This window comes from Pempheris klunzingeri, chromosome 1 (genome assembly GCF_042242105.1).
Source record: "Pempheris klunzingeri isolate RE-2024b chromosome 1, fPemKlu1.hap1, whole genome shotgun sequence".
NCBI lineage: Eukaryota > Metazoa > Chordata > Actinopteri > Acropomatiformes > Pempheridae > Pempheris > Pempheris klunzingeri.
The window spans coordinates 4914373-4929745 of record NC_092012.1 but is presented as its reverse complement, the minus strand read 5'-3'; the positions used below and the strand labels follow the sequence as shown (position 1 = coordinate 4929745).

At 42.9% G+C, this 15373-nt stretch overlaps 1 protein-coding gene across 1 annotated transcript in view; it reads left to right on the top strand.

The window, feature by feature from the left end:
- The window catches only part of lrp4 (low density lipoprotein receptor-related protein 4), a 105275-nt gene that overhangs the window by 38765 nt on the left and 51137 nt on the right, over nt 1–15373 (top strand). The window contains exon 2 of the mRNA XM_070839227.1: nt 10643–10789. Within this exon, the coding sequence (XP_070695328.1) occupies nt 10643–10789 (147 nt within the window). The remainder of the gene's footprint in view (nt 1–10642; nt 10790–15373) is intronic.

Genomic DNA, 15373 nt, shown 5'->3' with positions numbered 1-15373 from the left:
CACACACACACACACACACACACACACACACACACACACAGTCACAATCCTATTCACACTAAAGCCAATACAGATCTGCACTGAAATGCTCAAAGTCTCACATTCTACTGTAAATCTGCAGTGACGCTCTTTGAACTCTAGACACAGAAGAAGCAACACTAAATGAAAAAAAAAACAAATTTAAATAATTTAATAAGGAAGTTTTCAAATGTTTGTTTTCCAAATGCAAGAAGTCACACAAGAACCCCACCAAAATAAAATAAACCCAATAACTGGTCAAATTTGGAACTAGATAAGGATCAAAGCCCAAGTTAAGTCCAGTCATCTGACCAGGCAGTCAGTGTCAACTTTTGATCTGTTGATCTTTTGTTTCTGATCAAATGTTTGTTTAATTTGTGCAATGGAAGCATTGAAGTCGAAACCACCTCTCTTTCCCAACAGCATCTCTCTTTATCTCACTGATGCACGGTCATCGCCCTGCCGCCTCAGCGGCTGTTGAGCAAATACACGGAGCTTTCACTCTCCCCATCTCTTTTTACTCTCCCCAACCTTTCTCTCTGACTCTACGCAGAACACTTGCTTTCCCACCCACACTTCATAAAAACACCACAGGAGTTCTCTCACACAGACTTATGACAGTCAGCCGTACGTCTGCCTTCACTCGCCCCACGTGCAGCCCCCATCCTGTACGGCGGCTTCATCATCAGCATCGACATCTTGTATGTCTTGAGTTTGTCCCTTTTTTAACATGCGTGTCAACTTGGTGGAAAAGCAGTCGCAGAGTTTCCCATTCGGTCATTAAATCCTTAAAACTCACGTCCAACACAGAAAACAGAGTAAATGGAAGTAGTCATGATGGAGCTTTTATGTGTTTTGTCTTTGATCATAGTACAGAGTCATTCCCTCATCCACATACTGTATACAGTTCTCACTCACATGTTCACATACACTCACACGTATTGAGTCCCAAAGCCACATAAGTACAGTCTGTGGAGGCCAGAGTCATCACAAAGGGCTGACAGTAGTGGAAAATGAAACGTCGTACGACACACTCACCCCTCTCCCTCCTTAACCCCTTCATGGCCCCGTGACCAGACAGACCACACAGCATAACGCACACAGCATGACGCGGCCATCCAAACACTGACCTCATGTGCTATAGAGGTTTAAAATCCTTTTCTTTTTTTAAGAAAAGAAGTAAAAGTTTGTTACGCTGGGGGAAAAAGTTGTACTTTTCCCAGTGTGAACCAGTTTACTTGTGATCGAGACATCCCACAAACCTATAAATGTGTTGGATGCATCTCCTTTGGGCTAAAGATATTTGACAGCATTTAGGATTGTTATTATTTGTCAGCAGTTATTGGTTTTAGCTCTGTTATTTATTTAATGAAAATTAGCTAAATCGAAACTAACTCTCATACAATTAATCAAAGGACAACGCTTATGTTCACATATATTGTACATGGTACCACACAGATGCATCAAAATTAGCACATAGTACAGTAAAAAAGACAGTTGTACAAAACACAACCAGTAAATGGAGACTAAAAAATCACACTAACTGCTCCTGCTGAATAGTTCAAGTCCTAAGTTGCATGCATATATTTTCGTGTACACGTCTGTGTGCTAGCATGAACAGTGCTGCATTCACATGCTACTGTTTATCATCCAATCTAACACGGCAGGTAAATGATGAGGAAATATAAACAGGCTGCAGCTTTGCACCTGTGTGGGTTTTTCCAGTGTTGGTAGAGGTTTTCACTGAGTGCATCCTAGTTATTATGTTTTAGTTTGAGATTTAGCCACTTTGCAGAGAAAAAAATAGATTATATTGGATTATCTCAAAATGCTGGCAGATGTTTTCACTTGTTTTTAGCAAAATACACCAAAATAGTTGCACAGTCACTGTATGGATATGTCTGCCCTCTTTCTCTCTTTCTTTTTTTTCTTCCAACTCTGATGTAGTCCCCCACACCTGCCCCCCACCCCCTCTGCCAGTGCCAGCCCACATGCCCGTCCAGCAGCCATCCACTCATCCCTGGCCAAGTCAGTGTTATCTTTGAACTGACTTCAGAGAGACTGCTGGCCAGCCACGGATGATGGCTGTGTGTGTGTGTGTGTGTGTGTGTGTGTGTGTGTGTGTGTGTGTGTGTGCTGTATACAGCTCCATAGCAGCACTATCCTTTCATTCCCCCCCTCGTTTGATCTCTGAGGCCTTTATTTTTAACCCTCAGCAGCAGGACGATGATATATCACTAAGCGTGTAATTATGTTGTTTTCGCTCATTTCAAGAGAATAAAGGACAGTATCCTCCCACATGCTTTCGGGTCGCACTTAGTTAATAGGCAATGACTTGGTTTGTGTGTGTGTGTGTGTGTGTGTGTGTGTGTGTGTGTACGTGCCTGGCACTGTGTGCTTGAATGAAGTACTGCACCAATCAGGTTGGGGGAGTGTTAACATGGTTTGGCCTTAAAGACAAGCCAACAAAACACACACACACACACACACACACACACACACACACACACACACGTCCCTGCTGAGTTGCGTCACAAGAAAGTGATTGAGTGCTACAGTGTGATAAGACTGGAGTTTTAATGAAAGTCTGAGATGAGCAGGCGCGAAAAGAACCCCGCTGCTGACCAACTGCTGCACATTTCAAACACTCCTGTGTGTGTTTTGTGTGTGAGTGAGCAAACCGGAGGGATGAGCTCGTGATGACGGGCCTGTCCAGGAAGATTTTTAGCAATGCTTTGAAGATTTGGCACCAACTCTGAACTTGTTTGTCTGGTCCTTTGTTTACATATCTGAGCGCACAAACCAGATATTTTTAAGCGATTGAAAAATTTCCCTCCGGTTGAAAAGTGGCACATGTGTGCATCTGCTCATACACGGTGTTCCTCCACACTTGTGTCTCTTTTCCCAGCAGGGTTCAACATGTGTTGCTGTGGTTACCAGCTCGCCGCATCAGGGCGGCCTGACCTACGGTTGGCAAATTAGTAGGTGGAGATGAGCTGACGGAGGAGGGAACGGCTTGCTGTTTGGCATCTTCGAGCCAAGTCTTCGGTGCACTGAGCCATCATAACCACAGGGAATTTAGTGAATGTGTTGAGTGTTGGAGCAACTTTAGAGCTTTCATATGTTGTAATGGGGAGAAATATGCATAATCATTAAAGCTCTAAAGCTAAAGCCAATTAATATTCTATGTAGTGAATGAACTCATTGTGAATCATCACCTCTTTATGGAGCTTTTTATCCCTTTCAAGGTCATCATTTTAGTTTATGAAGCATTTACTGTATTGTTCAGTCTCACTGTTTTCATCAGCCTGGTTTTCAGCAGCGGGCAGCTATTTTCTGCTAAGAAAGGTCGGAAAATCCACTGTACACTACCTGCCCGGGACCAAATGTCAGGCAGCTAGGGAAGAGTCAGTGAAGAAACTGGAACACCGAGTAGCTTTAAAGCTAAAGCTTTTAGTCAGAGCTAAAAGGAAAGAGAATATTGGAGTTTGATGTGGATTTCTGGATGGGAACAGAAACCTCCTGCTGAATGCTAACGTTACTTTGTGTCTGCTTGATACAAAAATCAGGGACGGTTTGCCAGCACACATTAAAGCACCACTGGCTCTGTTGGAGCAGGAAGAAACAGAATTCAATAGCTGCTTTATGACAGGATTCCACAGCCCATAACACACAAAACTCATCTGTGTCATAAAAGTCTGGTTGACAAAAAAAAAGAAGAAACCGTTCTTGCAGTGAAGCTGCAGTGAAGATACGAGCTAAGATATTGGCTTTCACCTCTGATGCAGATTTTTAAATGAATGGCATGCAGCTGTGTGTTCGACTGAGAGCACTTTGACTCATCAGTATCATTGTGATGTCAATCTGCTTTGTGGGTGGGATCTCATTACAATCAGACAGGTTTGTTTCCCCCTGAAAATAACACTGATAAGCCAACGATTGCTTGCTTTGCGTGTAGAAAACGCTGTTTTAGTGTTTAGTCTCATCCACCACAGTTTGTGTTGATTTCTCCTACATACTGTGTGTTTTCCCTACATTATCTTAATTATTGTGTAAACTGCCAATTTTATGTTTCATTTGCTTTGTCTATTAAATTCATCAGCTCTTAAAGGATTTTTGTGGCAAGTGAAGCATTTGGAGTAAAGTGTCCGTCTCAAAATAACTACTTTCAGGCTTCATTTGGTGGAAATGTAGGACAAAAAAAAGATAAAAATAACTGTTTAATGCAGCCTCTTCTCTTCTCATTGAGTATTCTGTGTTAAAGGAATCCTAAAGGACTCAACTGAAATTTGGAACTTCCTGTTTATGCAAAAGATTTGAAGAATGGTATATGAGGCTGTTATTTTTAAAAGTCTTTACCTAAAAACAGGTGCGTCCTGCAGTATTTTAGCCAACAGGCAGTTATCACAAGTGAACAGCAGTCCTGTATCTGTGATCAGTCAAGCGTCTTGTCCTGTCATTTGTGTCGCACGGCGAGGAGTGACGGAGGATGAACACTGTTGCCTGACAGTGAGGCGGGACGCCAGTTGTGTCCATTCTCATTGTGCAGCGCTGTGCGACGCCGTGCGGTGCAGCTGAATGCAGCTGGTTTGGAACAGTTTGGGCTGAACAGTTGCTGACATGCTGAGACGCAGCTGTCTCTCTGAAGCGACGCTTTTACTGCTCCACAACAGCAGTGGAAGGGTGGCAGGAAGACATAGGACGGACAAAAGGCTTGACTCATTCCCTCCATGCTCCCATCTTACCCCTCACATTGTCAAATGGTTCATTTTTCCCCCCTCAATTTCCCGCTTATCACTTTTTATAGCGGTACACTCCCGCTGAAAGAAAGACGCAGCTCCGACCCTCCAGGTAGTCTCCAGGGAGGTCCACGCCTAATTAACTGGCAGCCTTTTGACATCGTTCAAAGCGTGTGGCCACCCGTTCACCAGGCTGGGTTACCATTGTGTGTTTTGGCCCCACTGCTCTCTCCTCAACTCTTCACACTCGTCATTTAACCATTTAACAACAGCAAATAGTGAGATGGTGAAACAGAGGTTGAATGCCACCTGGTTAGATCTGAGACTCCTACGACGTGGCAGCTTCCGGCTCAGTTTGGTTGGTGAGCGCAGGCTTTTGGTGACTGGCTGCTGCTGTAGGTGGGTCAGGTTTAGGCGTGGCGTCAGGGTGGGTTTGCGGGATCATCTCTGTTTACCTTCGGGGGACCACCTGTCTTGTTCCACACCAGGCCTGTTTAGACAGTTTCAGACTGCAGTAACCAGAAGTGGAGGATCTTTGGTGGTCTTTGTTTTCTTTTTCCCTACTGGAGGTTCTCTCTGACTCACAGCTCACACGTTGGCCTCTGGCAGCAGCAGGTGAAGTGAGAGTTTAGTTGTCTGTCTGTCTCACTGTTTGCCTGGAGAGCAGTTTGAACATGTCGGCCTGCATCACCTGTTACTGGATAGAAACGGAGCGGTCCTCCTTTCTCAGCGGGTGTGATCTCTGTTCATCGCCCGGCTTGTTTGTAAGTTTGATGTGGCGGAATTTATTGATTTATGAGCAAAAAATCAACTGTCTGTCAAACCTACAAGCAAACTAGGAAGCGTACGCCGTGAAATAAAAAGGCTGTAGCAACACTTATCATATTTGGAACAACTGCAGGATTTTACATCTCGTTAACAGGCTTTCACTACACCACAGTTACTGCACGGCATTAATCATCTGTTATTAATCATCAAATGCATAGCAGAGATCGGAAAGATGGACTCAAGCTGGATCTAAAGAAATGTTTCGATAATTATGCTGTAGTTCAGAAATAATCCATGATAAATGTCTTTCAGAATAAAAGGGGCTGCCTGTGAGGTTGTCTGTAGTGCTACAAAACCCCTTTAATATTTAAATAAACTGACTTGACTCAAGTCAATAAATGTTTAATGACAGTTTCTCCTCAACACTAAAACTAATTACTACAAATTACTTATATAAATGTCAAAAAAGTCATAATTAATCTGGAAAGTAAGCAACCGTTTTTGAGTCACCAATAGTCTAAAACCCGTTTGCATTCCACTGAGTGTTCCTGCGGTGCCTTAACGATACAAACGATACACTGGGAGGCTTTTGATGTGAAAGTCAGCTAGAAGAAGCACGATAACATCAGAGGAAAAGTTCAGAGAAGTTCTACTTGTCTCACAGCACTTGGTCCCTGTGATGCTTGAGTCAGCTTTCCAGGCAGTTAAAAGAAATCCTGCTAAAGACCAATTAAAGCTCAGGTGGTTCTACTGTACGTGCTCCACTTACACGTCTTTTAATAGGCCGAATGATGTATTGTTGCTAAACATGCACTTACAGTTCAAAGTGATCCGCAGTCTGTACAAAACAGCCCAGCATGTGATCTGTTATCTGTGTGATGCATCAGAGGCTCGTCATGCTGGCGCTCTTGAAAGCGCTGGGCTTCCATGCCCGGCTGCTGCTGCATGGTGTGTGTGTGTGTGTGTGTGTGTGTGTGTGTGTGTGTGTTTTAGAATGCGGCCTTGCATAACAATCTAGTGAGTGACGACGATTGTCTCTTTACCTCTTATGTAGGCTCATAGTCTCACTATAAAGGAGAACTTAGTCTGTGGGTTGGTTCTGAACCACATTCATTCAACTAATTGTTTGTGTGTTAATCTTTCACCAATCATTTAACATCAGGGTCTTTTTGCCTCCTCAATGTGGGACAACATTCATGTGAGAGCACATAATGCAAATTCAACAATAACATTTTTCAGCTTTAAACATGTTTGTTAGTTAATAAGCATTTACACTCTGTGGCTGTTATGCTTGTGCATACACACTATGTATCTATCAGTGGTGGGACTGATCATTTCTTTTGGCAGGTTATTGGCACCAGTATGACCATCATTTCTGGTGCATACCTGAAAAACAGGTGCTTCTGTCTTCATTTTTTCTTAAAAGTTATAATCAACATAATGATCATGTTACTTACTGTGTCAAAATGACTAAACTTTGCCGATTGGTACAGTGTTTGATCTAAAGTACTTAGAATAACCTGTGAAACTGTGTAATGTAGTCAATAAATACGGTACAGATTGAATTCTTGCTTCATCAGATCTAATGTCACATCAGTGCAGTCTGGTTCAACCAGAAATATTAAAGGGATGGATACAGCAAGAAACAGCTACCTCAAAGTAGCAAATCATAGGTCGAGGTCTTGCTGAATATATCGTCATCTCTCCGAACCCAATTTCCGCTGCTGGTACATAACCATGCATGTGCAGTGCAGCGCGTATGATGGTTTCCCACCAAACTCTGTAGGTTTCTTTGGCTTTGGTCAGTGACTTCTGCTTTTTAAAGCATGTTTGACAAATGCACGGCCTGTGATGTGGCTTCATGTTGACACAACTTCTGTTCCAGCTCAAAGATTAATATAGCTCATTGCAAACCCACAACACACATATCTGAATAAAACGCACACATGTGCTTAAAGTTACAAATGCACCACAACACACAACACTGCGAGTATCACACTGAGTATCAGGAATTGGCCTTTGTTGGGGGTTTTCACTTTTCAGTCTGTACCTGTCTGTGAACGTCCTGTCTGTCTGGCACATGTCATGCCCCAGGGGTCCAAGGACTGATGAACGACAGACTGCACAAGAAAATTAGAAAGGCAACTTAAAAGACAGGAAGAGTTGGATGACGCCATCGTCGCTTCCCTCCTGTTAGCGAAGAGTTCTGGAAACGAGGGGAGGGGAGGGGAGGAGAAAAAAGTGGGGGAAGAAGAGAAAAGAAGGGAGGCAGCTGAAGGGGAAGTGTGAAGAGGGGATGGTGGAAAGACAAGAATGAGGAGAAAGAGTGGGAAATGAAAAGAAAGAGGCCATTAATTTAGAGCTGTGGGAGGGATCTGAAGGTTACTGAGCTCTCTCTGCCAGGCCCTCCTGGGTTGACTGATGCCTTTGTGAGGAGGCCAGGAACCACACACACACACACACACACACACACACACACACGCACACGCATGCATACACACATGCGTGTTCCAAGAAACTCTGGGTTGGTTGCAGCAGGCCAGTTCAGCAAAATAGACATGCATGCACACACACACTGACACACACAGATGGTCATTAATGGGCTTCAAAGTGGAAACAAAATTATTTATTTCCTCTCCTGGATGTGATTTGCTGCGATGCGTCTGAAAATGTGGTGACTGTGTTTTTTCTCTGCTGTGGTGGGAAATCAGGGCAGAGTGAACGTATGGGCCGTGTCTGTATGTGTGTGTGTGTGTGTGTTTATGTTTTTTATTTTACTATATTTGTCTGTGCATATGCACATAGTGTGAGTGAAACAGGCCATATTAAAGGGCCAATAAGCAGCGTCTTCAGCTGAAGCTAATTGAAAATGTTGTTTCTTTTTAATCAAAATAAGGTGAAGTTGCAGTTGAGAGCGACTGAAGACATTTTATAGGTGTCAGAATAGATAGAACTATCAATCCTTAGCTCACAGACCATTAATCACTTCACTGATCACTACTCTGATAGGAGTCATCGCTGTCTAACAACAGTGTCACATCAGCTGGTTTTTGAGGACGAGAATGAAGCTTTCAGGGGAAAATCCACAGAATAAATCACTCAGTGCTGCTTTTAAAAGGCCGTCGTTCTGCTTATCATGAAGGATCTCAGCTGGAAACATTGTAGTACTTGTTCTCACATGCAAATGTACAGAGATTTATAAAACCCTCTCACTCTGAGAAGCTAAAACTACCTGAGGCTGTACAGCTGTATACTCCCAGTCTTATTACCATCCAACACACACCTTAGTGCTGCACGAGTAGCAAACAGCAGCAACGTGTCTGTATGTTGTTGTAGCAAACTATAATCATTTGTAGCATGTAAGAAAGGCTAGCAAAGACTGTGTATCCTGCAGAGGCCTAATGTCTTTGATGTTTCTATTTTATAGATCTTTCATTGTGTCAGCGCTAACGTTTTCACCAGTATGCTGGTATGGCAACCTGGATCTACAAAACAAAGACGTACTGACAGCAACAGTCCACCTTGTCCAAGCCAGACGTACAGGGTTTTCAGCTCAAAAGTGCAATAGATTTTAAATTTCCCTTTCTCTCGAGTACATTATGCATGTTTAACTTGAACAAAAAGGTAATTATTACCTGGCACCTATGTGCATTTTGCTTACACTAAACACCATAGTGCATGTTTTCCTGTAAAAATACATCTTGTCATAGATCTTATTGTTGTACTGTTTTGCATTTACTGTCATTGTTTATCTGGGCTCTGCTGCAAGTCGGATTTTCCCCAGTGGGACAATAAAGAACTGAACTGAATTGAACTGATGTTCCCTCAGAGGAGATTCATTTAATGAAAACCATTCATATTAAGGTCGGGCATGTTTATTGCTCTCTTTGAATGGCAAACATTGTTCAGCGGAAACTGTATTAATCACTTTCACATAGGCAGCAGTGTGACCACAGGCTAGAAGGTTTGCGAAGTGGATGGAGTGTATTAGGCTGTAGTTTACAGTACAACTGCTGCTCGTTGGAGCAGTGACAGAAGAGCTGCATGGCAGAAGGCAGCCCAGAAGAATGCTGCTCATATATCGAGCCCCCTAAAACAAAGAAAACAGAAAGCATGAACATTGCTTAGTAAAACAGCCTGATATTCAAACTGAAGTGCCATTTTGTTAACACGGCATTATCTTAGAATTACATTACGAAACTTTTGAAAATTACAGTGAACCTGTAATTGCCTTCAAGGACTTAAAACTTGATTTGGGACCTGTTTTGACAAGATCTAAGACCTGACTTCAACTTGTCTCCACAAACTTTAGGCTTCATTTGGCCTTCCCAAAATAGATGTAAAGACTAGCCTGCCAGCTTCTTTTACTTTGTCCTCCATCAACGGACTGCAAGGATTTGACCAGCAACCCCCATAAGTTAAACAAAAGAAAATGGAGGCCACCAAAGGCACCTCTCTAGTACCTGGTCTATTTACAGCAGTGGATTTCATCTGTGCTTGTTGGCCAGCTTTGAATCCTGCAACAAACTTTTGGTTGTGGGCAGTGATTCAGGAAAGTGTAACTAAGTTGGTGTTTATCCGTCCCAGACAGGTGGATTTTAATGCGGCCTCATAAATCAAACAGAGATCAGATCACATGAAAGCACACAAAACAGACCACATGGATGTGGTTTCTGAAAGTGTTGTCACTCATACAGAGGAGTATGTAGGGAGTAGTTAAAAGGGCTGAGCGTGTCATAGTTAAAAAACAAACCAAGAAGTCACATGGATAAAAGTCATTGTTTGAAAATGCAGCTGGATTTGTGGGTTTGGCCTGAGAACACACGGAGAACACAATCCTGTCATGTGTGTTACAGTGAACCCCCTCCCTGTCTGAGTCCTCTGCAGCCGGCTTACTCCTCTGCTCAACGTTGTGTTGCCTGAATCAGAGTTCAGAGACGTGTCCACCTGCAGATTTGATACTGTCACTTCACTCAGCGATGAGCGGATAGATGGGAAAATGAGCCTGTTATGTGTAACTGGCAGAATCTCTATTTGCTTATGCAAATGCCACTTACACAGAATGTCAGTGAAGCTGAACATGTCTGATCAACCTCTCTCTTCCTCTGTGTGTGCAGGAGTTCAGGGCAGCGCTGAGTGCTCATGCGGGAGGAACCACTTCACATGTGCGGTCAGTGCGTTCGGGGAATGTACCTGCATCCCGGCCCAGTGGCAGTGTGATGGAGATAACGACTGCGGGGACCACAGTGACGAGGACGGATGCAGTGAGTTCCTCGTCTTTTCAAGTTATTCTCCTCTTTCTCTTTTTCTCTCTTTTCCTTCCTCTGTCTGTCTGACCCTTTTTAAGATGTATGGACTCTGAATTGTTCAAGTTTGAAATCAAATAAGACAGAGGAGACAGTGGAGAGTTAGATTTTACTTTGAAGGTCCACTTTGAGTATCTCAGAAACCAAAAGGCTCCATGTTGAATTTACCCTGCCGACCAACTGCAGGCGTATACGTCAAGATAGTACTGAGGCCAAAGTAGTGAATCCTAAAGGCCTGTCTATTAGATTTGATATGATTGCTTGATGTCTCACTCTTCGTTTACTTTGCCTCTGCGATCCAGATGAAAATGATGCTTGCCCAATTGGTGACAGATGAGGTTCGACAGAAAGTTTGGCAAATTGCAAGTTTGTCTGGCAATCTTTTAAACATGCTGAGCTCTCTGATGTCTCTGATTTCCAAACATTTGTCGTAATTGGTTAGAGAACCCGATGTGTGATCTGTGAGATTGTAATTAAAAGTTGCTAAGGCTTTCCTTGATTAATATAAACATGGTTCCCCACAAAACTATTTCTTTCCACTAAATAGAAGTAGCCAAGCTTCTAAAATGTTAAATGATGTTTAAACACGAGCTGTACAAGATTGAAAGTAGTCTTTAAGTCTTTAAAAAGGGGTATGACCAAAAATACGTGAAAAACAAGTTCAACCAACTTGATAAGTGTGGTTGTATAGAGTAAATCAGCAAATTTGAGCTGCATATTATCAGAGTCCCCATGAGCAAGGCCTTAAACTTTCACTGCTTAGCCAAGGCTCTGGTTGAGCTTGGCAGCTCCTTTTTGCAAATTTGCGTAAGTGCATGACTTCTGAATTCTGCTAGAAAGGTGCAAGCGTGCTCGGGCAGAGTTTTCCTGCATAAATAGTCTAGAATAGTACGAAAAAAAGTATAATTGGGCCCATATGGATCCCATCATCACCCAGTGAAGCCGGGAATGGGTCACTGGTCCAGGCAGGGTTGTATTTCTGATGCAGAAGCAGAACGAGGTGCTCCGCGTGGTGTATGCCCCGTGCAGAAAAATGCTTGAGTGACTTTTGGCACCAGGCAGCGTTTGGCTAGAGGGAAGTCTTGGCAGCTGAGCCAGACAGGAGTATTTTCCTGCAGAGCATGTCAGTTTGTCAAGCGGGGGAGATCTTCACCACTCCTCTTTTACACTTCTGCGTATTGATGTGAAAAGTCAATGTGAGCGTCGTCGTCTTTCTTTTTCCTGCTCGCTCATGGAGCAGAGAAGCAGATGCTGCCCTTTTGTTTGACACTTCCTAAGCCTCTTTGAGAGGTGTGCGCGCGTTGATATTCTTCCCCCATCAGTCTTCCTCTGTCACATTAAGCTAGTTAGGGGTTGGGTGAGGGGATGCTAAGTGTTATCGATCTATAGCCAGTTGAATGTTCAGTGATTCTGATCGCCATGAATCGACCTGCGGTACGTTACTTATTTAAGGAGACACATGGAAGCAGCTGACAGATAACAGAGCATCTAGGTGGACCTTCCTAATCCATTAGTGCTGTCTGATCGATCCCCTGTTCCGTCGCTCTGCAGTCACACACTCGTCCTCTCAGACTCACTCCAGTCAATCACAGAGTTCATGTGACAGAGATTTATGTTGTGCCAGCCATTGAATACCATAGCTGCAACCCTTCAGTATGTATTCCCATGCAAATGTACTGTCATGTTACTCTCTTAGCTCATCCAAACACTTACCAAACACTCGTCTATTTAGTCGTACAGAAGGGGTCTCAAGATGACTAAATGGATTAAAACAACATGTGTTTTTCATTATTAGACTATTTTATCAAATCTGTAGAAATGACGGAAAATTTCACCCCCTAAAGCCTCTGAAAATCTTTCAAATGCAACAATCTGTGCCGGAAAAATCATTTTTACACTTCTGAGTTGATCTTAAGATCAGGTCTTAAGACTGAGGGGTTGCAGACAATTTACCATAGGTCCAGTACAGAAGATCAAACTGATGTGCTGTACAGACTTATGTCCCTAGTGATAGAGTATGAACTTTTCTGTAACTTTAAAGATCAGGCCAGAGTACATTCAGCAGAGAATAGTGCCAACTCCTCAAATACTAAATTATGATTCAGTCTTTTGATTGAAAAGAGTCTTCCAGCTGTCAGATTGTCCTCCGCTAACAGAAAGATTGATTTCCTCAGGCACAGAACTATGCCAGTATCACATGTTTGCCTTTTGAAATTAAATGAATTCTGTGTGTGTAGGCTGAAAGCTCTTCAATGCAGATCACGTAGCCAGAGGTGTGTGCGCTTGAGCATGTGTGTGTGTCAGGGAGGAGAGTCAAAGCCCACGTGACTCGGCTTCTATTACACTGATTGAATTAAGGATCGTTGAGGTCGGATTGTAAAACAGTGGAGTGAAATTTTATGGTTTGTTCCGACGTTTCCGAAACACGACGAAGAATAGAATTTATCATGGCGCAGTTTCAACGCACGGTGGAGAGAGAGCGGTTTCCACAATTCAGCAGGAACAACAGACGTGTGTGTGTGTGTGTGTGTGTGTGTGTGTGTGTGTGTGTGTGTGACCGTGAGAATGTTGAATCACAATGGACACAGTAGAATTGTTGCAGTGTTGTTCGTGGAATCCTGACTTTGTTTGAACTTTAATATATTTATCATTTATACCAATTTAACAATTTCCAGAGAAAGCATGATTATCCTGAGTCACCCTGGAAGAATGTGTGTGTGTGTGTGTGTGTGTGTGTGTGTATTGTGTGTGAAACTCAGGAGAATAGGGGCAGAGGCAATGCGGTCGACTGTCTATGAAGCTATCCGTGCAAACTACTGATCTAATTAGGATGTGTGAATCATGTGGAAATTGTGTAGTGCAGATGTGGCTGTTTTGTATGTGTGTGTGTGTGTTTCTCTGTAAGTAAGTGTACATGCTTGAGTCTTATGCTTGTGTTCCCCCATATAAAGTTTCATAGCAGCACAGAGACTAAAGAGAGAGTGGAGCAGAGCATGCATGGATTCTCTTCACACATTTTATCCTTAACTCAAACATACACACACACACACACACACACACACAGGCCTGTACGGTGTTGCAAATGTCATTGCAGGAACTCTATTTTACTGGGAAGGAGTTGCTGGCGGGTCACAGTGAGGAGGAAATGGTCTTTACAGCCGGTGGTTCTCCTCTTCACCCCACATCTAACATCTGTCTGTTTATTGTGGGCCACACTGGGTTGAGGGGGCGTGTGGCTGGGGTGGGGGGGGGGGGTCTTTGGTCTTTGCTGGATGATCATAAATCCACCCATTTAAAAACAAACATTCGATGTTAAAGGACGATGCCAGTATGTTTACAAGTCTTACATTCTTAACCACAAATCCTGTATTTATTACATTCGATTATTTCTGCACAACTGTTTTACGTTATTCCTTTTTTTCTTTATTGGTGAAATACTATTAACACTAAAGAGTGACATGGGAGAAAAATAAGAGACGTTATAGACGGACACACAAACAATATCGTAAAGCATTTACAAAATATACGTGATGATATGTGATATGTTTGCATGAGAGGCAGTGAAATTCTTGTTTATTGATCCTGGAGAGATTGGTGTATGGAGTAAAGAGTGTGGCCTATAATAGCATTGTTATCAGAGTAATAGTAACTAGTTTTATATCTTTCCTACTGTTCCAGACAGCCATTGATCTCCACTAATTTCTGTCCATGAGTTTGAGGGCTTATCCAATGCCAAAACGCTGCAGAATGTTTTTTTTTGCTTCTCGGTAGTCTGTAAAAAGATTTCATGACTCACCCTTGCTGCAGTTATTGAAACGTTTGCCATGGCAATCACTAGGTAAACAGTAGAAGTATGACACTCACCACCACCACAAATATCTATGGATGGATATCATCCCCCAATATTGTTTCAGACTCACGTATTACATAAATGTAATTCTCCTCCCGTGACCACAACTCAAACATAAGAGGAGATTTAAGAAACAAGATGTGTCGGGTATCTAAAACAGGCATCTATCATGGATACCAGGTTATCTACCTGTTTTAATGCCTCACTAGTCAAAGAGCAGGACGAGCACGTTACAGGGTCACACATCTCAAGGTTAGAACACCCATTAGCTCTGAAGAAATTAATTGAAGGCATAACTCACATGCGCTTCACCAAATTAAAAACACTCCCTTTTTTTCCTTTGACACAGCTGTGCGAATTCATGGGGCGTACACAGGATGGCACATGGTCACAACAACGCTCTTCACTGTTTGATTGCAGTTCAAATACACAAGATGTGAGAGACTCTGACATGACGTTCCGCTTAATTGGAGGAATACATGTTTATGTTCTTGGCAGCCGGCTCCACGTCCATATAAACCCTCATAAGGAGGAAGGAGGAAGGTTACACGCTGCCTTTGTGGATCTGGTTCCTATGGAAATGGCAGCGAGCGTTCATTGTGATAAAGGCTGCGCAGTCAGAGGAGGCAAACTCAAGTGGAAAGTGAATGAAAAGGGAGAAGGACAGAGGGAGATGACTGCTTTCATGTTGT